The sequence below is a fragment of the Oncorhynchus tshawytscha genome, linkage group LG16 (genome assembly GCF_018296145.1).
Source record: "Oncorhynchus tshawytscha isolate Ot180627B linkage group LG16, Otsh_v2.0, whole genome shotgun sequence".
NCBI classification, from domain to species: domain Eukaryota; kingdom Metazoa; phylum Chordata; class Actinopteri; order Salmoniformes; family Salmonidae; genus Oncorhynchus; species Oncorhynchus tshawytscha.
In genome coordinates this window covers 17137243-17158447 of record NC_056444.1, presented here as the reverse complement: position 1 = coordinate 17158447, position 21205 = coordinate 17137243, and the positions used below count along the sequence as shown (strand labels likewise).

The 21205-nt window shown below is 40.0% G+C and overlaps 1 protein-coding gene across 5 annotated transcripts in view; it reads right to left on the bottom strand.

Moving 5' to 3' along the window:
• map3k15 (mitogen-activated protein kinase kinase kinase 15) overlaps positions 1 to 21075 on the bottom strand; it is a 78689-nt gene extending 57614 nt beyond the window's left edge. For 2 of the 5 annotated variants that reach the window (XM_042298865.1, XM_042298867.1), the window contains exon 1: positions 20052 to 21074. In XM_042298865.1, the coding sequence (XP_042154799.1) occupies positions 20052 to 20379 (328 nt within the window). In that variant the 5' untranslated portion in view covers positions 20380 to 21074. Of the gene's footprint in view, positions 1 to 20051 lie in introns of all 5 variants that reach the window. The other 3 variants (XM_042298864.1, XM_042298866.1, XM_042298868.1) reach the window with 2 other exon arrangements.
• Positions 21076 to 21205: the final 130 nt, after the last annotated feature.

Here is a 21205-nt window from a genome sequence, read left to right as displayed (position 1 = left end):
TGTATCTGTATTGTAGTGGAAGGGTCTGTATTGTAGTGTAGTGCTTGTATTGTAGTGGTAGTGTCTGTCTTGTAGTGGTAGTGTGGTGTCTGTCTTGTAGTGGTAGTGTAGTGTCTGTATTATAGTGGGAGTGTAGTGTCTGTATTATAGTGGTAGTGTAGTGTCTGTATTATAGTGGTATTGTCTGTATTGTAGTCGTAGTGTAGTGTCTGTATATAGTGGTAGTGCCTGTATTGTAGTGGTAGTGTAGTGTCTGTATTATAGTGGTAGTGTCTGTATTGTAGTGTAGTGTCTATATTGCAGTGGTAGTGTAGCGTCTGTATTGTCGTGGTAGTGTCTGTATTGTAGTGGTAGTGTCTGTATTGTAGTGGCAATGTCTGTATTGTAGTGGTAGTGTCTGTATTGTAGTGGTAGTTTAGTGTCTGTATTGTAGTGTAGTGGTAGTGTAGTGTCTGTATTGTAGTGGTAGTGTCTGTATTGTAGTGGTAGTGTCTGTATTGTAGTGGTAGTGTAATGTCTGTATTGTAGTGGTAGTGTCTGTGTTGTAGTGTTAGTGTCTGTATTGTAGTGTTAGTGTCTGTATTGTAGTGGTATTGTAGTGTCTGTATTGTAGTGGTAGTGTGAGTTTTGTAGTGGTACTGTCTGTATTGTAGTGGTAGTGTAGTATCTGTATTGTAGTGTCGTGTCTGTATATAGTCGTAGTGCCTGTATTGTAGTGGTAGTGTCTGTATTGTAGTGGTAGTGTAGTGTCTGTATTATAGTGGTAGTGTCTGTATTGCAGTCGTAGTGTCTGTATTGTAGTGGTAGTGTAGTATCTGTATTGTAGTGGGAGTGTCTGTATTGTAGTCATAGTGTAGTGTCTGTGTTGCAGTGTTAGTGTAGTGTCTGTATTGTAGTGCTAGTGTCTGTATTGTAGTGGTAGTGTCTGTATTGTAGTGGTAGTGTAGTGTCTGTATTGTAGTGGTAGTGTCTGTGTTGTAGTGGTAGTGTCTGTATTGTAGTGGTAGTGTAGAGTCTGTATTATAGTGATAGTGTCTGTATTGTAGTGGTAGTGTCTGTATTGCAGTGGTAGTGTTGTATCTGTATTGTAGTGGAAGGGTCTGTATTGTAGTGTAGTGCTTGTATTGTAGTGGTAGTGTCTGTCTTGTAGTGGTAGTGTGGTGTCTGTCTTGTAGTGGTAGTGTAGTGTCTGTATTATAGTGGGAGTGTAGTGTCTGTATTATCGTGGGAGTGTAGTGTCTGTATTATCGTGGTAGTGTCTGTATTGTGGTGGTAGTGTAGTGTCTGTATTATTGTGTTAGTGTCTGTGTTGTAGTGTTAGTGTCTGTCTTGTAGTGTTAGTGTCTGTATTGTAGTGGTATTGTAGTGTCTGTATTGTAGTGGTAGTGTAGTGTCTGTATTATAGTGGTAGTGCCTGTATTGTAGTGGTAGAGTCTGTATTGTAGTGGTAATGTCTGTATTGTAGTGGTAGTGTCTGTATTGTAGTAGTAGTGCAGTGTCTGTATTGTAGTGGTAGTGTCTGTGTTGTAGTGGTAGTGTCTGTATTGTAGTGGTAGTGTCTGTATTGTAGTGGTAGTGTAGTGTCTGTATTGTAGTGGTAGTGTCTGTATTGTAGTGTTAGTGTCTGTATTGTAGTGGTATTGTAGTGTCTGTATTGTAGTGGTAGTGTAGTGTCTGTATTATAGTGGTAGTGACTGTATTGTAGTGGTAGTGTAGTGTCTGTATTATAGTGGCAGTGTCTGTATTGTAGTGTTAGTGTGAGTATTGTAATGGTAGTTTCTGTATTGTAGTGGCAGTGTCTGTTTTTTAGTGGTAGTGTAGTGTCTCTATTGTAGTGATAATGTATGTATTGTAGTGGTAGTGTCTGTATTATTGTGGTAGTGTCTGTATTATCGTGGTAGTTTCTGTATTATAGTGGTCATGTCTGTATTATAGTGGTAGTGTCTGTATTGTAGTGTAGTGTCTGTATTGCAGTGGTAGTGTAGTGTCTGTATTATAGTGATAGTGTCTGTATTGTAGTGGTAGGGTCTGTATTGTAGTGTAGTGCTTGTATTATAGTGGTAGTGTCTGTCTTGTAGTGGTAGTGTGGTGTCTGTCTTGTAGTGGTAGTGTAGTGTCTGTATTATAGTGGGAGTGTAGTGTCTTTATTATCGTGGGAGTGTAGTGTCTGTATTATCGTGGTAGTGTCTGTATTGTGGTGGTAGTGTCTGTATTGTAGTGGTAGTGTAGTGTCTGTATTGTAGTGGTCGTGTCTGTATTGTAGTCGTAGTGTAGTGTCTGTATATAGTGGTAGTGTCTGTATTGTAGTGGTAGAGTCTGTATTGTAGTGGTAATGTCTGTATTGTAGTGGTAGTGTCTGTATTGTAGTGGTAGTGTAGTGTCTGTGTTGTAGTGGTAGTGTCTGTGTTGTAGTGTTAGTGTCTGTGTTGTAGTGTTAGTGTCTGTGTTGTAGTGTTAGTGTCTGTGTTGTAGTGTTAGTGTCTGTGTTGTAGTGTTAGTGTCTGTGTTGTAGTGTTAGTGTCTGTGTTGTAGTGTTAGTGTCTGTATTGTAGTGTTAGTGTCTGTATTGTAGTGTTATTGTAGTGTCTGTATTGTAGTGGTAGTGTAGTGCCTGTATTGTAGTGGTAGAGTCTGTATATTAGTGGTAATGTCTGTATTGTAGTGGTAGTGTCTGTATTGTAGTGGTAGTGCAGTGTCTGTATTGTAGTGGTAGTGTAGTGTCTGTATTGTAGTGGTAGTGTCTGTGTTGTAGTGTTAGTGTCTGTGTTGTAGTGTTAGTGTCTGTATTGTAGTGTTTGTGTTTGTATTGTAGTGGTATTGTAGCGTCTGTATTGTAGTGGTAGTGTAGTGTCTGTATTATAGTGGTAGTGTCTGTCTTTCAGTGGTATTGTCTGTATTGTAGTGGCAGTGTAGTGTCTGTATTATAGTGGTAGTGTCTGTATTGTAGTGGTAGTGTCTGTATTGTAGTGGTAGTATCTGTATTGTAGTGTCTGTATATAGTGGTAGTGCCTGTATTGTAGTGGTAGTGTAGTGTCTGTATTATAGTGATTGTGCCTGTATTGTAGTGGTAGTGTAGTATATGTATTGTAGTGGTAGTGTCTGTATTGTAGTCATAGTGTAGTGTCTGCATTGCAGTGGTAGTGTCTGTATTGCAGTGGTAGTGTCTGTATTGCAGTGGTAGTGTCTGTATTGTAGTGGTAGTGTAGTGTCTGTATTGTAGTGGTAGTGTCTGTATTGTAGTGGCAGTGTCTGTATTGTAGTGGTAGTGTCTGTATTGTAGTGGTAGTGTCTGTATTGTAGTGGTAGTGTAGTGACTGTATTGTAGTGGTAGTGTAGTGTCTGTATTATAGTGATAGTGTCTGTGTTGTAGTGGTAGTGTCTGTATTGTAGTGTCTGTATTGTAGTGGTAGTGTCTGTATTATAGTGGTAGTGTAGTGTCTGTATTGTAGTGGTATTGTCTGTATTGTAGTCGTAGTGTAGTGTCTGTATATAGTGGTAGTGCCTGTATTGTAGTGGTAGTGTAGTGTCTGTATTATAGTGGTAGTGTCTGTATTGCAGTGGTAGTGTAGCGTCTGTATTGTCGTGGTAGTGTCTGTATTGTAGTGGTAGTGTCTGTATTGTAGTGGCAATGTCTGTATTGTAGTGGTAGTGTCTGTATTGTAGTGTTAGTTTAGTGTCTGTAGTGTCTGTATTGTAGTGGTAGTGTCTGTATTGTAGTGGTAGTGTCTGTATTGTAGTGGTAGTGTCTGTAGTAGTGTAGTGTAGTGTCTGTATTGTAGTGGTAGTGTCTGTATTGTAGTGGTAGTGTAGTGTCTGTATTGTAGTGGTAGTGTCTGTGTTGTAGTGGTAGTGTCTGTATTGTAGTGGTAGTGTAGGGTCTGTATTATAGTGGTAGTGTAGTGTCTGTATTATAGTGGTAGTGTCTGTATTATAGTGGTAGTGTCTGTCTTGTAGTGGTAGTGTATGTCTTGTAGTCGTAGTGTCTGTCTTGAAGTGGTAGTGTAGTGTCTGTATTATAGTGGTAGTGCCTGTATTGTAGTGGTAGTGTAGTGCCTGTATTGTAGTGGTAGCATCTGTATTGTAGTGGTAGTGTAGTGTCTGTATTATAGTGGTAGTGCCTGTATTGTAGTGGTAGTGTAGTGTCTGTATTATAGTGGTAGTGTCTGTATTGTAGTGGTAGTGTCTGTATTGTAGTGGTAGTGTCTGTATTTTAGTAGTAGTGTAGTGTCTGTATTATAGTGATAATGTATGTATTGTAGTGGTAGTGTATGTATTGTGGTGGAAGTGTCTGTATTGTAGTGGTAGTGTCTGTATTGTAGTGGTAGTGTAGTGTCTGTATTATAGTGGTAGTGCCTGTATTGTAGTGGTAGTGTAGTGGCTGTATTATAGTGTCAGTGTCTGTATTGTAGTGGTAGTGTGAGTATTGTAGTGGTAGTGTCTGTATTGTAGTTGTAGTGTAGTATCTGTATTGTAGTTGTAGTGTCTGTATTGTAGTGGTAGTGTGAGTATTGTAGTGGTAGTGTCTGTATTGTAGTGGTAGTGTAGTGTCTGTATTATAGTGATAATGTATGTATTGCAGTGGTAATGTCTGTATTGTAATGTAGTGTCTGTATTGCAGTGGTAGTGTAGTGTCTGTATTGTAGTGGTAGTGTCTGTATTGTAGTGGTAGTGTCTGTATTGTAATGTAGTGTCTGTATTGCAGTGGTAGTGTAGTGTCTGTATTGTAGTGGTAGTGTCTGTATTGTAGTGGTAATGTCTGTATTGTAGTGGTAGTGTCTGTATTGTAGTGGTAGTGTCTGTATTGTAGTGGTAGTGTAGTGTCTGTATTGTAGTGGTAGTGTCTGTATTGTAGTGTTAGTGTCTGTATTGTAGTGGTATTGTAGTGTCTGTATTGTAGTGGTAGTGTAGTGTCTGTATTATAGTGGTAGTGCCTGTATTGTAGTGGTAGTGTAGTGTCTGTATTATAGTGGTAGTGCCTGTATTGTAGTGGTAGTGTAGTGTCTGTATTATAGTGGTAGTGTCTGTATTGTAGTGGTAGTGTCTGTATTGTAGTGGTAGTGTCTGTATTGTAGTGGTAGTGTGAGTATTGTAGTGGTAGTGTAGTATCTGTATTGTAGTGGTAGTGCCTGTATTGTAGTGGTAGTGTAGTGTCTGTATTATAGTGGTAGTGCCTGTATTGTAGTGGTAGTGTGAGTATTGTAGTGGTAGTGTCTGTATTGTAGTGGTAGTGTAGTGTCTGTATTATAGTGGCAGTGTCTGTATTGTAGTGTTAGTGTGAGTATTGTAATGGTAGTTTCTGTATTGTAGTGGCAGTGTCTGTTTTTTAGTGGTAGTGTAGTGTCTCTATTGTAGTGATAATGTATGTATTGTAGTGGTAGTGTCTGTATTATTGTGGTAGTGTCTGTATTATCGTGGTAGTTTCTGTATTATAGTGGTCATGTCTGTATTATAGTGGTAGTGTCTGTATTGTAGTGTAGTGTCTGTATTGCAGTGGTAGTGTAGTGTCTGTATTATAGTGATAGTGTCTGTATTGTAGTGGTAGGGTCTGTATTGTAGTGTAGTGCTTGTATTATAGTGGTAGTGTCTGTCTTGTAGTGGTAGTGTGGTGTCTGTCTTGTAGTGGTAGTGTAGTGTCTGTATTATAGTGGGAGTGTAGTGTCTTTATTATCGTGGGAGTGTAGTGTCTGTATTATCGTGGTAGTGTCTGTATTGTGGTGGTAGTGTCTGTATTGTAGTGGTAGTGTAGTGTCTGTATTGTAGTGGTCGTGTCTGTATTGTAGTCGTAGTGTACTGTCTGTATTGTAGTTTTAGTGTCTGTATTGTAGTCGTAGTGTAGTGTCTGTATATAGTGGTAGTGTCTGTATTGTAGTGGTAGAGTCTGTATTGTAGTGGTAATGTCTGTATTGTAGTGGTAGTGTCTGTATTGTAGTGGTAGTGTAGTGTCTGTGTTGTAGTGGTAGTGTCTGTGTTGTAGTGTTAGTGTCTGTGTTGTAGTGTTAGTGTCTGTGTTGTAGTGTTAGTGTCTGTATTGTAGTGTTAGTGTCTGTATTGTAGTGGTATTGTAGTGTCTGTATTGTAGTGGTAGTGTAGTGCCTTTATTGTAGTGGTAGAGTCTGTATATTAGTGGTAATGTCTGTATTGTAGTGGTAGTGTCTGTATTGTAGTGGTAGTGCAGTGTCTGTATTGTAGTGGTAGTGTAGTGTCTGTATTGTAGTGGTAGTGTCTGTGTTGTAGTGTTAGTGTCTGTGTTGTAGTGTTAGTGTCTGTATTGTAGTGTTTGTGTTTGTATTGTAGTGGTATTGTAGCGTCTGTATTGTAATGGTAGTGTAGTGTCTGTATTATAGTGGTAGTGTCTGTCTTTCAGTGGTATTGTCTGTATTGTAGTGGTAGTGTAGTGTCTGTATATAGTGGTAGTGCCTGTATTGTAGTGGTAGTGTAGTGTCTGTATTATAGTGATTGTGCCTGTATTGTAGTGGTAGTGTAGTATATGTATTGTAGTGGTAGTGTCTGTATTGTAGTCATAGTGTAGTGTCTGCATTGCAGTGGTAGTGTCTGTATTGCAGTGCTAGTGTCTGTATTGTAGTGGTAGTGTAGTGTCTGTATTGTAGTGGTAGTGTCTGTATTGTAGTGGCAGTGTCTGTATTGTAGTGGTAGTGTCTGTATTGTAGTGGTAGTGTCTGTATTGTAGTGGTAGTGTAGTGACTGTATTGTAGTGGTAGTGTAGTGTCTGTATTATAGTGATAGTGTCTGTGTTGTAGTGGTAGTGTCTGTATTGTAGTGTCTGTATTGTAGTGGTAGTTTCTGTATTATAGTGGTAGTGTAGTGTCTGTATTATAGTGGTATTGTCTGTATTGTAGTCATAGTGTAGTGTCTGTATATAGTGGTAGTGCCTGTATTGTAGTGGTAGTGTAGTGTCTGTATTATAGTGGTAGTGTCTGTATTGCAGTGGTAGTGTAGCGTCTGTATTGTCGTGGTAGTGTCTGTATTGTAGTGGTAGTGTCTGTATTGTAGTGGCAATGTCTGTATTGTAGTGGTAGTGTCTGTATTGTAGTGTTAGTTTAGTGTCTGTATTGTAGTGTAGTGTCAGTATTGCAGTGGTAGTGTACTGTCTGTATTGTAGTGGTAGTGTCTGTATTGTAGTGGTAGTGTCTGTATTGTAGTGGTAGTGTAGTGTCTGTATTGTAGTGGTAGTGTCTGTGTTGTAGTGTTAGTGTCTGTATTGTAGTGTTAGTGTCTGTATTGTAGTGGTATTGTAGTGTCTGTATTGTAGTGGTAGTGTGAGTTTTGTAGTGGTGCTGTCTGTATTGTAGTAGTAGTGTAGTATCTGTATTGTAGTGTCGTGTCTGTATATAGTCGTAGTGCCTGTATTGTAGTGGTAGTGTCTGTATTGTAGTGGTAGTGTAGTGTCTGTATTATAGTGGTAGTGTCTGTATTGTAGTGGTAGTGTCTGTATTGCAGTGGTAGTGTCTGCATTGTAGTGGTAGTGTAGTATCTGTATTGTAGTGGGGGTGTCTGTATTGTAGTGGTAGTGTAGTGTCTGTATTGTAGTGGTAGTGTCTGTATTGTAGTGGTATTGTAGTGTCTGTGTTGCAGTGTTAGTGTAGTGTCTGTATTGTAGTGCTAGTGTCTGTATTGTAGTGGTAGTGTAGTGTCTGTATTGTAGTGGTAGTGTCTGTGTTGTAGTGGTAGTGTCTGTATTGTAGTGTCTGTATTGTAGTGCTAGTGTATTGTCTGTATTATAGTGGTAGTGTCTGTATTGTAGTGGTAGTGTCTGTATTGCAGTGGTAGTGTTGTATCTGTATTGTAGTGGTAGGGTCTGTATTGTAGTGTAGTGCTTGTATTATAGTGGTAGTGTCTGTCTTGTAGTGGTAGTGTGGTGTCTGTCTTGTAGTGGTAGTGTAGTGTCTGTATTGTAGTCGTAGTGTACTGTCTGTATTGTAGTATTAGTGTCTGTATTGTAGTCGTAAGTGTAGTGTCTGTATATAGTGGTAGTGTCTGTATTGTAGTGGTAATGTCTGTATTGTAATGGTAGTGTCTGTATTGTAGTGGTAGTGTAGTGTCTGTATTGTAGTGGTAGTGTCTGTGTTGTAGTGGTAGTGTCTGTGTTGTTGTGTTAGTGTCTGTGTTGTAGTGTTAGTGTCTGTATTGTAGTGGTATTGTAGTGTCTGTATTGTAGTGGTATTGTAGTGTCTGTATTGTAGTGGTAGTGTAGTGTCTATATTATAGTGGTAGTGCCTGTATTGTAGTGGTAGTGTCTGTATTGTAGTGGTAGTGTCTGTATTGTAGTGGTAGTGTAGTGTCTGTATTGTAGTGGTAGTGTCTGTGTTGTAGTGGTAGTGTCTGTATTGTAGTGGTAGTGTAGGGTCTGTATTATAGTGGTAGTGTAGTGTCTGTATTATAGTGGTAGTGTCTGTATTATAGTGGTAGTGTCTGTCTTGTAGTGGTAGTGTATGTCTTGTAGTCGTAGTGTCTGTCTTGAAGTGGTAGTGTAGTGTCTGTATTATAGTGGTAGTGCCTGTATTGTAGTGGTAGTGTAGTGCCTGTATTGTAGTGTAGCATCTGTATTGTAGTGGTAGTGTAGTGTCTGTATTATAGTGGTAGTGCCTGTATTGTAGTGGTAGTGTAGTGTCTGTATTATAGTGGTAGTGTCTGTATTGTAGTGGTAGTGTCTGTATTGTAGTGGTAGTGTCTGTATTGTAGTGGTAGTGTCTGTATTGTAGTGGTAGTGTAGTGTCTGTATTGTAGTGGTAGTGTAGTATCTGTATTATAGTGGTAGTGTCTGTAGTGTAGTGGTAGTGTCTGTATTGTAGTGATAGTGTAGTGTCTGTATTTTAGTGGTAGTGCCTGTATTGTAGTGGTAGTGTAGTGGCTGTATTATAGTGTCAGTGTCTGTATTGTAGTGGTAGTGTGAGTATTGTAGTGGTAGTGTCTGTATTGTAGTGGTAGTGTAGTGTCTGTATTGTAGTGGTAATGTCTGTATTGTAATGTAGTGTCTGTATTGCAGTGGTAGTGTTGTGTCTGTATTGTAGTGGTAGTGTCTGTATTGTAGTGGTAGTGTAGTGTCTGTATTGTAGTGGTAATGTCTGTATTGTAATGTAGTGTCTGTATTGCAGTGGTAGTGTTGTGTCTGTATTGTAGTGGTAGTGTCTGTATTGTAGTGGTAGTGTCTGTATTGTAGTGGTAGTGTAGTGTCTGTATTGTAGTGGTAGTGTCTGTATTGTAGTGTTAGTGTCTGTATTGTAGTGGTATTGTAGTGTCTGTATTGTAGTGGTAGTGTAGTGTCTGTATTATAGTGGTAGTGCCTGTATTGTAGTGGTAGTGTAGTGTCTGTATTATAGTGGTAGTGTCTGTATTGTAGTGTTAGTGTCTGTAGTAGTTCTGTAATGGTAGTTTCTGTATTGTAGTGGCAGTGTCTGTTTTTTAGTGGTAGTGTAGTGTCTCTATTGTAGTGATAATGTATGTATTGTAGTGGTAGTGTCTGTATTATTGTGGTAGTGTCTGTATTATCGTGGTAGTTTCTGTATTATAGTGGTCATGTCTGTATTATAGTGGTAGTGTCTGTATTGTAGGGTTAGTGTCTGTATTGTAGTGGTAGTGTAGTGTCTGTATTATAGTGGGAGTGTAGTGTCTGTATTGTAGTGGTAGTGTCTGTATTTCAGTGGTAGTGTCTGTATTGCAGTGGTAGTGTAGTGTCTGTATTGTAGTGTAGTGTCAGTATTGCAGTGGTAGTGTAGTGTCTGTATTGTAGTGGTAGTGTCTGTATTGTAGTGGTAGTGTCTGTATTGTAGTGGTAGTGTAGTGTCTGTATTGTAGTGGTAGTGTAGTGTCTGTATTGTAGTGGTAGTGTCTGTATTGTAGTGGTAGTGTCTGTATTGTAGTGTAGTGTCTGTATTGTAGTGGTAGTGTCTGTATTGTAGTGGTAGTGTAGTGTCTGTATTGTAGTGGTAGTGTCTGTATTGTAGTGGTAGTGTCTGTATTGCAGTGGTAGTGTCTGTATTGTAGTGGTAGTGTAGTGTCTGTATTGTAGTGGTAGTGTCTGAGTTTTGTCTGTATTGCAGTGGTAGTGTAGTGTCTGTATTGTAGTGCTAGTGTCTGTATTGTAGTGGTAATGTCTGTATTGTAGTGGTAGTGTCTGTATTGTAGTGGTAGTGTCTGTGTCTGTATTGTAGTGTCTGTATTGTAGTGTATGTATTGTAGTGGTAGTGTAGTTTGTCTGTATTGTAGTGTAGTAGTGTCTGTATTGTAGTGTGTCTGTATTGTAGTGTCTGTATTGTGGTAGTGTCTGTGTGGTTGTAGTGGTATTGTAGTGGTAGTGGTCTGTATTGTAAGTGGTAGTGTAGTGTCTGTATTATAGTGGTAGTGTCTGTCTTTCAGTGGTATTGTCTGTATTGTAGTGGTAGTGTAGTGTCTGTATTATAGTGGTAGTGTCTGTATTGTAGTGGTAGTGTCTGTATTGTAGTGGTTAGTATCTGTATTGTAGTGGTATTGTAGTGGTAGTGGTAGTGTCCTGTATTGTAGTGGTAGTGTAGTGTCTGTATTATAGTGATTAGTGTCCTGTATTGTAGTGGTAGTGTAGTATATTGTATTGTAGTGGTAGTGTCTGTATTGTAGTCATAGTGTAGTGTCTGTATTGCAGTGGTAGTGTCTGTATTGCAGTGCTGTAGTGTCTGTATTGTAGTGGTAGTGTAGTGTCTGTATTGTAGTGGTAGTGTCTGTATTGTAGTGGCAGTGTCTGTATTGTAGTGGTAGTGTCTGTATTGTAGTGGTAGTGTCTGTATTGTAGTGGTAGTGTAGTGACTGTATTGTAGTGGTAGTGTAGTGTCTGTATTATAGTGATAGTGTCTGTGTTGTAGTGGTAGTGTCTGTATTGTAGTGTCTGTATTGTAGTGGTAGTTTCTGTATTATAGTGGTAGTGTAGTGTCTGTATTATAGTGGTATTGTCTGTATTGTAGTGGTAGTGTAGTGTCTGTATTAGTGGTAGTGCCTGTATTGTAGTGGTAGTGTAGTGTCTGTATTATAGTGGTAGTGTCTGTATTGTAGTGGTAGTGTAGTGTCTGTATTGTAGTGGTAGTGTCTGTCTGTATTGTAGTGGTAGTGTCTGTATTGTAGTGGCAATGTCTGTATTGTAGTGGTAGTGTCTGTATTGTAGTGTCTGTAGTTTAGTGTCTGTATTGTAGTGGTAGTGTCTGTATTGTAGTAGTGTCTGCTGTCTTTGTGGTAGTGTCTGTATTGCTGTCTGTCTGTATTGTAGTGGTAGTGTCTGTATTGTAGTGGTAGTGTCTGTATTGTAGTGGTAGTGTAGTGTCTGTATTGTAGTGGTAGTGTCTGTATTGTAGTGTTAGTGTCTGTATTGTAGTGTTAGTGTCTGTATTGTAGTGGTATTGTAGTGTCTGTATTGTAGTGGTAGTGTGAGTTTTGTAGTGGTGCTGTCTGTATTGTAGTAGTAGTGTAGTGTCTGTATTGTAGTGTAGTGTCTGTATTGTGTAGTGTCTGTATTGTAGTGGTAGTGTCTGTATTGTAGTGGTAGTGTAGTGTCTGTATTATAGTGGTAGTGTCTGTATTGTAGTGGTAGTGTCTGTATTGTAGTGGTAGTGTCTGCATTGTAGTGGTAGTGTAGTATCTGTATTGTAGTGGGGGTGTCTGTATTGTAGTGTATTGTAGTGGTAGTGTAGTGTCTGTATTGTAGTGGTAGTGTCTGTATTGTAGTGGTATTGTAGTGGTAGTGTCTGTATTGCAGTGGTAGTGTAGTGTCTGTAGTGTCTGTATTGTAGTGGTAGTGTAGTGTCTGTATTGTAGTGGTAGTGTCTGTGTTGTAGTGGTAGTGTCTGTATTGTAGTGTCTGTATTGTAGTGCTAGTGTATTGTCTGTATTATAGTGGTAGTGTCTGTATTGTAGTGGTAGTGTCTGTATTGCAGTGGTAGTGTTGTATCTGTATTGTAGTGGTAGGGTCTGTATTGTAGTGTAGTGCTTGTATTATAGTGGTAGTGTCTGTCTTGTAGTGGTAGTGTGGTGTCTGTCTTGTAGTGGTAGTGTAGTGTCTGTATTGTAGTCGTAGTGTACTGTCTGTATTGTAGTATTAGTGTCTGTATTGTAGTCGTAAGTGTAGTGTCTGTATATAGTGGTAGTGTCTGTATTGTAGTGGTAATGTCTGTATTGTAATGGTAGTGTCTGTATTGTAGTGGTAGTGTAGTGTCTGTATTGTAGTGGTAGTGTCTGTGTTGTAGTGGTAGTGTCTGTGTTGTTGTGTTAGTGTCTGTGTTGTTGTGTTAGTGTCTGTATTGTAGTGGTATTGTAGTGTCTGTATTGTAGTGGTATTGTAGTGTCTGTATTGTAGTGGTAGTGTAGTGTCTATATTATAGTGGTAGTGCCTGTATTGTAGTGGTAGTGTCTGTATTGTAGTGGTAGTGTCTGTATTGTAGTGGTAGTGTAGTGTCTGTATTGTAGTGGTAGTGTCTGTGTTGTAGTGGTAGTGTCTGTATTGTAGTGGTAGTGTAGGGTCTGTATTATAGTGGTAGTGTAGTGTCTGTATTATAGTGGTAGTGTCTGTATTATAGTGGTAGTGTCTGTCTTGTAGTGGTAGTGTATGTCTTGTAGTGGTAGTAGTGTCTGTCTTGAAGTGGTAGTGTAGTGTCTGTATTATAGTGGTAGTGCCTGTATTGTAGTGGTAGTAGTGTAGTCTGGTAGTGTAGTGCCTGTATTGTAGTGGTAGCATCTGTATTGTAGTGGTAGTGTAGTGTCTGTATTATAGTGGTAGTGCCTGTATTGTAGTGGTAGTGTAGTGTCTGTATTATAGTGGTAGTGTCTGTATTGTAGTGGTAGTGTCTGTATTGTAGTGGTAGTGTCTGTATTGTAGTGGTAGTGTGAGTATTGTAGTGGTAGTGCGAGTATTGTAGTGGTAGTGTAGTATCTGTATTGTGGTGGAAGTGTCTGTATTGTAGTGGTAGTGTCTGTATTGTAGTGGTAGTGTAGTGTCTGTATTATAGTGGTAGTGCCTGTATTGTAGTGGTAGTGTAGTGGCTGTATTATAGTGTCAGTGTCTGTATTGTAGTGGTAGTGTGAGTATTGTAGTGGTAGTGTCTGTATTGTAGTGGTAGTGTAGTGTCTGTATTGTAGTGGTAATGTCTGTATTGTAATGTAGTGTCTGTATTGCAGTGGTAGTGTAGTGTCTGTATTGTAGTGGTAGTGTCTGTATTGTAGTGGTAGTGTCTGTATTGTAATGTAGTGTCTGTATTGCAGTGGTAGTGTAGTGTCTGTATTGTAGTGGTAGTGTCTGTATTGTAGTGGTAGTGTCTGTATTGTAGTGGTAGTGTAGTGTCTGTATTGTAGTGGTAGTGTCTGTATTGTAGTGTTAGTGTCTGTATTGTAGTGGTATTGTAGTGTCTGTATTGTAGTGGTAGTGTAGTGTCTGTATTATAGTGGTAGTGCCTGTATTGTAGTGGTAGTGTAGTGTCTGTATTATAGTGGTAGTGTCTGTATTGTAGTGTTAGTGTGAGTATTGTAATGGTAGTTTCTGTATTGTAGTGGCAGTGTCTGTTTTTTAGTGGTAGTGTAGTGTCTCTATTGTAGTGATAATGTATGTATTGTAGTGGTAGTGTCTGTATTATTGTGGTAGTGTCTGTATTATCGTGGTAGTTTCTGTATTATAGTGGTCATGTCTGTATTATAGTGGTAGTGTCTGTATTGTAGTGTAGTGTCTGTATTGCAGTGGTAGTGTAGTGTCTGTATTGTAGTGGTAGTGTCTGTATTGTAGTGGCAATGTCTGTATTGTAGTGGTAGTGTCTGTATTGTAGTGGTAGTTTAGTGTCTGTATTGTAGTGTAGTGTCAGTATTGCAGTGGTAGTGTACTGTCTGTATTGTAGTGGTAGTGTCTGTATTGTAGTGTTAGTGTCTGTATTGTAGTGGTATTGTAGTGTCTGTATTGTAGTGGTAGTGTGAGTTTTGTAGTGGTACTGTCTGTATTGTAGTGGTAGTGTAGTATCTGTATTGTAGTGTAGTGTCTGTATATAGTCGTCGTGCCTGTATTGTAGTGGTAGTGTAATGTCTGTATTATAGTGGTAGTGTCTGTATTGTAGTGGTAGTGTCTGTATTGCAGTGGTAGTGTCTGTATTGTAGTGGTATTGTAGTGTCTGTATTGTAGTGGTAGTGTGAGTTTTGTAGTGGTACTGTCTGTGTTGCAGTGTTAGTGTAGTGTCTGTATTGTAGTGCTAGTGTCTGTATTGTAGTGGTAATGTCTGTATTGTAGTGGTAGTGTAGTGTCTGTATTGTTGTGGTAGTGTCTGTGTTGTAGTGGTAGTGTCTGTATTGTAGTGTATGTATTGTAGTGGTAGTGTATTGCCTGTATTGTAGTGGTAGTGTAGAGTCTGTATTATAGTGATAGTGTCTGTATTGTAGTGGTAGTGTCTGTATTGCAGTGGTAGTGTTGTTTCTGTATTGTAGTGGTAGGGTCTGTATTGTAGTGTAGTGCTTGTATTATAGTGGTAGTGTCTGTATTGTAGTCGTAGTGTACTGTCTGTATTGTAGTTTTAGTGTCTGTATTGTAGTCGTAGTGTAGTGTCTGTATATAGTGGTAGTGTCTGTATATAGTGGTAGTGTATGTATTGTAGTGGTAATGTCTGTATTGTAGTGGTAGTGTCTGTATTGTAGTGGTAGTGTAGTGTCTGTATTATAGTGGGAGTGTAGTGTCTGTATTATCGTGGGAGTGTAGTGTCTGTATTGTGGTGGTAGTGTCTGTATTGTAGTGGTAGTGTAGTGTCTGTATTGTAGTGGTAGTGTCTGTATTGTAGTCGTAGTGTACTGTCTGTATTGTAGTTTTAGTGTCTGTATTGTAGTCGTAGTGTAGTGTCTGTATATAGTGGTAGTGTCTGTATATAGTGGTAGTGTATGTATTGTAGTGGTAATGTCTGTATTGTAGTGGTAGTGTCTGTATTGTAGTGGTAGTGTAGTGTCTGTATTGTAGTGGTAGTGTCTGTATTGTAGTGGTAGTGTCTGTATTGTAGTCGTAGTGTACTGTCTGTATTGTAGTATTAGTGTCTGTATTGTAGTCGTAGTGTAGTGTCTGTATATAGTGGTAGTGTCTGTATTGTAGTGGTAATGTCTGTATTGTAGTGGTAGTGTCTGTATTGTAGTGGTAGTGTAGTGTCTGTATTGTAGTGGTAGTGTCTGTGTTGTAGTGGTAGTGTCTGTGTTGTAGTGTTAGTGTCTGTATTGTAGTGTTAGTGTCTGTATTGTAGTGGTATTGTAGTGTCTGTATTGTAGTGGTAGTGTAGTGTCTGTATTATAGTGGTAGTGCCTGTATTGTAGTGGTAGTGTCTGTATCGTAGTGGTAGTGTCTGTATTGTAGTGGTAGTGTAGTGTCTGTATTGTAGTGGTAGTGTCTGTGTTGTAGTGTTAGTGTCTGTATTGTAGTGTTTGTGTTTGTATTGTAGTGGTATTGTAGTGTCTGTATTGTAGTGGTAGTGTAGTGTCTCTATTATAGTGGTAGTGTAGTGTCTGTATTATAGTGGTAGTGTCTGTCTTTCGGTGGTATTGTCTGTATTGTAGTGGTAGTGTAGTGTCTGTATTATAGTGGTAGTGCCTGTATTGTAGTGGTACTGTAGGTTCTGTATTATAGTGGTAGTGTCTGTATTGTAGTGGTAGTGTCTGTATTGTAGTTGTAGTATCTGTATTGTAGTGTCTGTATATAGTGGTAGTGCCTGTATTGTAGTGGTAGTGTAGTGTCTGTATTATAGTGGTTGTGCCTGTATTGTAGTGGTAGTGTAGTATCTGTATTGTAGTGTTAGTGTCTGTGTTGTAGTGTTAGTGTCTGTATTGTAGTGTTAGTATTGTAGTGGTATTGTAGTGTCTGTATTGTAGTGGTAGTGTAGTGTCTGTATTATAGTGGTAGTGCCTGTATTGTAGTGGTAGTGTCTGTATTGTAGTGGTAGTGTAGTGTCTGTATTGTAGTGGTGGTGTCTGTGTTGTAGTGTTTGTGTCTGTATTGTAGTGTTTGTGTTTGTATTGTAGTGTTATTGTAGTGTCTGTATTGTAGTGGTAGTGTAGTGTCTGTATTGTAGTGCTAGTGTTTGTATTGGAGTGGTAGTGCCTGTATTGTAGTGGTAGTGTAGAGTCTGTATTATAGTGATAGTGTCTGTATTGTAGTGGTAGTGTCTGTATTGCAGTGGTAGTGTTGTATCTGTATTGTAGTGGTAGGGTCTGTATTGTAGTGTAGTGCTTGTATTATAGTGGTAGTGTCTGTCTTGTAGTGGTAGTGTGGTGTCTGTCTTGTAGTGGTAGTGTGGTGTCTGTATTATAGTGGGAGTGTAGTGTCTGTATTATCGTAGGAGTGTAGTGTCTGTATTATCGTGGTAGTGTCTGTATTGTGGTGGTAGTGTCTGTATTGTAGTGGTAGTGTCTGTATTGTAGTCGTAGTGTAGTGTCTGTATTGTAGGTTTAGTGTCTGTATTGTAGTCGTAGGGTAGTGTCTGTATATAGTGGTAGTGTCTGTATTGTAGTGGTATTGTAGTGTCTGTATTGTAGTTGTAGTGTAGTGTCTGTTTTATAGTGGTAGTGCCTGTATTGTAGTGGTAGAGTCTGTATTGTAGTGGTAATGTCTGTATTGTAGTGGTAGTGTCTGTATTGTAGTGGTAGTGTAGTGTCTGTATTGTAGTGGTAGTGTCTGTGTTGTAGTGGTAGTGTCTGTATTGTAGTGGTAGTGTCTGTATTGTAGTGGTAGTGTAGTGTCTGTATTGTAGTGGTAGTGTCTGTATTGTAGTGGTATTGTAGTGTCTGTATTGTAGTGGTAGTGTATTGTCAGTATTATAGTGGTCGTGTCTGTATTATAGTGGTAGTGTAGTGTCTGTATTATAGTGGTATTGTCTGTATTGTAGTCGTAGTGTAGTGTCTGTATATAGTGGTAGTGCCTGTATTGTAGTGGTAGTGTAGTGTCTGTATTATAGTGGTAGTGTCTGTATTGTAGTGTAGTGTCTGTATTGCAGTGGTAGTGTAGCGTCTGTATTGTTGTGGTAGTGTCTGTATTGTAGTGGTAGTGTCTGTATTGTAGTGTAGTGCTTGTATTATAGTGGTAGTGTCTGTCTTGTAGTGGTAGTGTGGTGTCTGTCTTGTAGTGGTAGTGTAGTGTCTGTATTATAGTGGGAGTGTAGTGTCTGTATTATTGTGGGAGTGTAGTGTCTGTATTATCGTGGTAGTGTCTGTATTGTGGTGGTAGTGTCTGTATTGTAGTGGTAGTGTCTGTATTGTAGTGGTAGTGTAGTGTCTGTATTATAGTGGTAGTGTAGTGTCTGTATTATGGTGGTAAAGTAGTGCCTGTATTATAGTGGTAGTGTCTGTATTATAGTGGTAATGTGGTGTCTGTATTGTAGTGGTAGTGTAGTGCCAGTTTTGTAGTGGTAGTGTAGTGTCTGTATTATGGGGCGGCAGGGTAGCCGAGTGGTTAGGGCCTTGGACTAGTAACTGGAAGATGGCAAGTTCAAATCCCCAAGCTGACAAGGTACAAATCTGTCGTTCTGCCCCTGAACAGGCAGTTAACCCACTGTTCCTAGGCCGTCATTGAAAATAAGAATTTGTTCTTAACTGACTTGCCTGGTTAAATAAAGGTTAAATAAAAAATATTGGTAGTGTAGTGTCTGTATTTTAGTGGTAGTGTAGTGTCTGTATTATAGTGGTAATGTCTGTTCTGTAGTGGTAGTATATGTATTGTAGTGGTAGCGTCTGTTTTGTAGTGGTAGTGGTAGTATATGTATTGTAGTGGTAGCGTCTGTTTTGTAGTGGTAGTGGTAGTATATGTATTGTAGTGGTAGCGTCTGTTTTGTAGTGGTAGTGTCTGTATTGTAGTGTTAGTGTAGTGTGTGTATTGTAGTGGTAGTGTCTCTATTGTATTGGTGGTGTAGTGTCTGTGTTGTAGTGGTGGTATCCATATTGTAGTGGTAGTGTCTGTATTATAGTGGTAGTGTCTGTATTGTAGTGGTTGTTTCTGTATTGTAGTAGTAGTGTCTGTATTATCGTGGCAGTGTCTGTATTACAGTGTTAATGTCTGTATTGTAGTGGTAGTGTAGTGTCTGTATTATAGTGGTAATGTCTGTATTGTAGTGGTAGTGTTGATATTTTAGTGGTAATGTCTGTATTATAGTGGTAGTGTCTGTATTATATTGGTAGTGTCTGTATTATATTGGTAGTGTCTGTATTATAGTGGTAGTGTCTGTATTATAGTGGTAGTGTCTGTATTATAGTGGTAGTGTCTGTATTATATTGGTAGTATCTGTATTATAGTGGTAGTGTCTGTATTGTAGTGGTAGTGTCTGTATTATAGTGGTAGTGTCTGTATTATAGTGGTAGTGTCTGTATTATATTGGTAGTATCTGTGGTAGTGTCTGTATTGTAGTGGTAGTGTCTGTATTATGGTGGTAGTGTCTGTATTATGGTGGTAGTGTCTGTATTATGGTGGTAGTGTCTGTATTATGGTGGTAGTGTCTGTATTATGGTGGTAGTGTCTGTATTATGGTGGTAGTGTCTGTATTATGGTGGTAGTGTCTGTATTATAGTGGTAGTGTCTGTATTATAGTGGTAGTGTCTGTATTGTAGTGGTAGTGTCTGTATTATAGTGGTAGTGTCTGTATTATAGTGGTAGTGTCTGTATTGTAGTGGTAGTGTCTGTATTATAGTGGTAGTGTCTGTATTATGGTGGTAGTGTCTGTATTATAGTGGTAGTGTCTGTATTATAGTGGTAGTGTCTGTATTGTAGTGGTAGTGTCTGTATTATAGTTGTAGTGTCTGTGTTATGGTGGTAGTGTCTGTATTATAGTGGTAGTGTCTGTATTGTAGTGGTAGTGTCTGTATTGTAGTGGTAGTGTCTGTATTATAGTGGTAGTGTCTGTATTATGGTGGTAGTGTCTGTATTATGGTGGTAGTGCTGACAAGTATTGCCGTTCTTCAGAGTTGTGTTCAGTAGGTTTTAACCTAGCCACATTTTTGACAAGATAAATCAAATTTAGCGCTTCTTGTTGGAGAAGTTCAGGTAACGTTAGTATATCCTCTGTTGGAAAATGTTTTGTTCTGTTTCCTGCCTACCGATGGCAGCCCTGGTGTTGATGTTTGGTCACCCGGCTCGGGAGCAGCTGTAGGCGAGGTGTGGACAACATAATGGTATGGTATAAATAGAAATGAAAGCAGTCTGAGGATCATCTTACACAGCCATGCTGCCGCACACGCGTGTCGACTCCTTGTGTCTTATTAGAGAGTGCGAGGGAGTGAGAGAACGCAGCAGAACATGTCAGTGTGTCATAGCCATCATCATCATCATCATCATCATCATCATCATCATGACAGTTAATATTGTAAGCCGACCCATATAACAAACACATCACGTGTTACTAGGAAGTGGGTCAACACAGCATGATACCAACGGCACACGCAACAAGGCCAGTCTGTCACACACAAGCGTGCAGGCACACACACACACACACCAGATAGTCATATTTCCGGCTGGCAGGCAGGCAATGTGTTCCTGGAGAGCTTGCAGGCAGGTAGGGATAGGGCAGGGGTTAGTAGGGTTAAGGTCAGGACACCAGACCAGAACAAGGAAATAACATGTGGCCTTGGTGTTCGTTGCTGCATAAATAATATGCTGTAAGATAAAGTAAACTATTAAGTTTGTCTATATATTTTCTTATACAGCTTCCAGTCTTGGAATATTTTTACATATTTGAAAAAATCCTTTGTAATAAATAAATAAATAAATTGGTATCTATGTGTTGCTGCATGTTTTCCTGCGCGCCCTCGTGGATTGTTCGAGTCATTATCTTGCCAGTCTGTTCACCACGTGTGCATACTGCGTGAGTTCATCATCACAATAAAACAATGACAAATCCTATTACCGATATATTATGAATCTCAATCTTCTTTAACCTGGCTAAAGCTGCTCATAACTTTACAAATATCATGTATTGTAACCTTTCTTCCTGCAAAAAGCATTTTTCAAAAACCCCAGGAGCAGATCAAAACTCAACTTCAACTGTTGAAATGATTGTGAAAAATAATAATGACACACACACACAAACCTGCATCATAGAAGGTGTCCAGCACCGAGGTCTCTCCAAAGTCCAGTCGTCCGAAGGTGACGGTGGTCAGCAGAGCGCTCTCTGCATCACAGGCTCTCTGCAGACACTGGAGTGCCCCCGACTCGGGGCTGGTCGCCAGCACTGCCTTCAGCCCATCGTTCAGCACATAGACTGCCCTCAGGGACCGCTGCTTGGTGGAGGGGCTTGGGCTGGACACATTCTCCCGGTCCACAGACCCTACAAACACTCCCTCGCGACTCTCCCCCCCTCCTCCTCGACCCTCTCCCCCTGCCTCGGTCGCCGGCGCACTCTGACCAGCCGTGTCCATGGCCCCAGGGGTGAAAGCGGAGTTCGTCTCGCTCTTCCTTGGTTTTCCTCTCCTCCTGAGGATTGGAGCTGAGCTAGTGTCTCAGTGCATCTGTTGCCTGGGGAGTCGTGTGGGTCTGAGTCTGTCCACTGACTGCACCTCACACATCATTACCTTACTGTGTTACCAACCAGACCAGATCAGGCTAGTTCAACACTATCACACAGAGACGAGGGGGGGAGTAGTGAGCGAGCGAGAGAGAGAGAAAGAGAGTTATATGATGGCTCTGAGAAAATGTGTCAACAATCAGAAAGTCAGCAAACCGGCTGTCCGCTGCCTAGTGCCCGGTGGAGCGTGTGAATCTGTCGATCCAGACCTCTCCTCTCCGGTTCCGTCAGACGCTGCACCGCTTGTTCCCACAAATACTCACACGCTGGTCTGGACGGGGTATGTGCATCTCCTCAGGCTCTGTCCTTCTACAACACACACACTCACACACGCTCTTCAAAACAGCTTATACTTCCCAGAGGTACTTGAACAGCACACATAGACAGTTGGGTTGTAGAGCTCTCTAGCAGGGCTGAGGTGCTGCTGCCGCTGCAGCTAAATATAAAACACTGTCTGTCCTCTGATCTGACACCCCCAGCTAGCCAGCCAACACTCACACACACAGTCAAGTTATTTCGAGTTATGTCCACTGCCCCGAGGACATTCTGGACCTGTCGCACACGATCTCTGTCTTTAGTCGAAGCAACACACATGCGCAAAGACACACACAAATGCACGCACACACACACTACCTGAAGAGACAGAGATGGTAACACACACTTGCCTACAAAACATACAC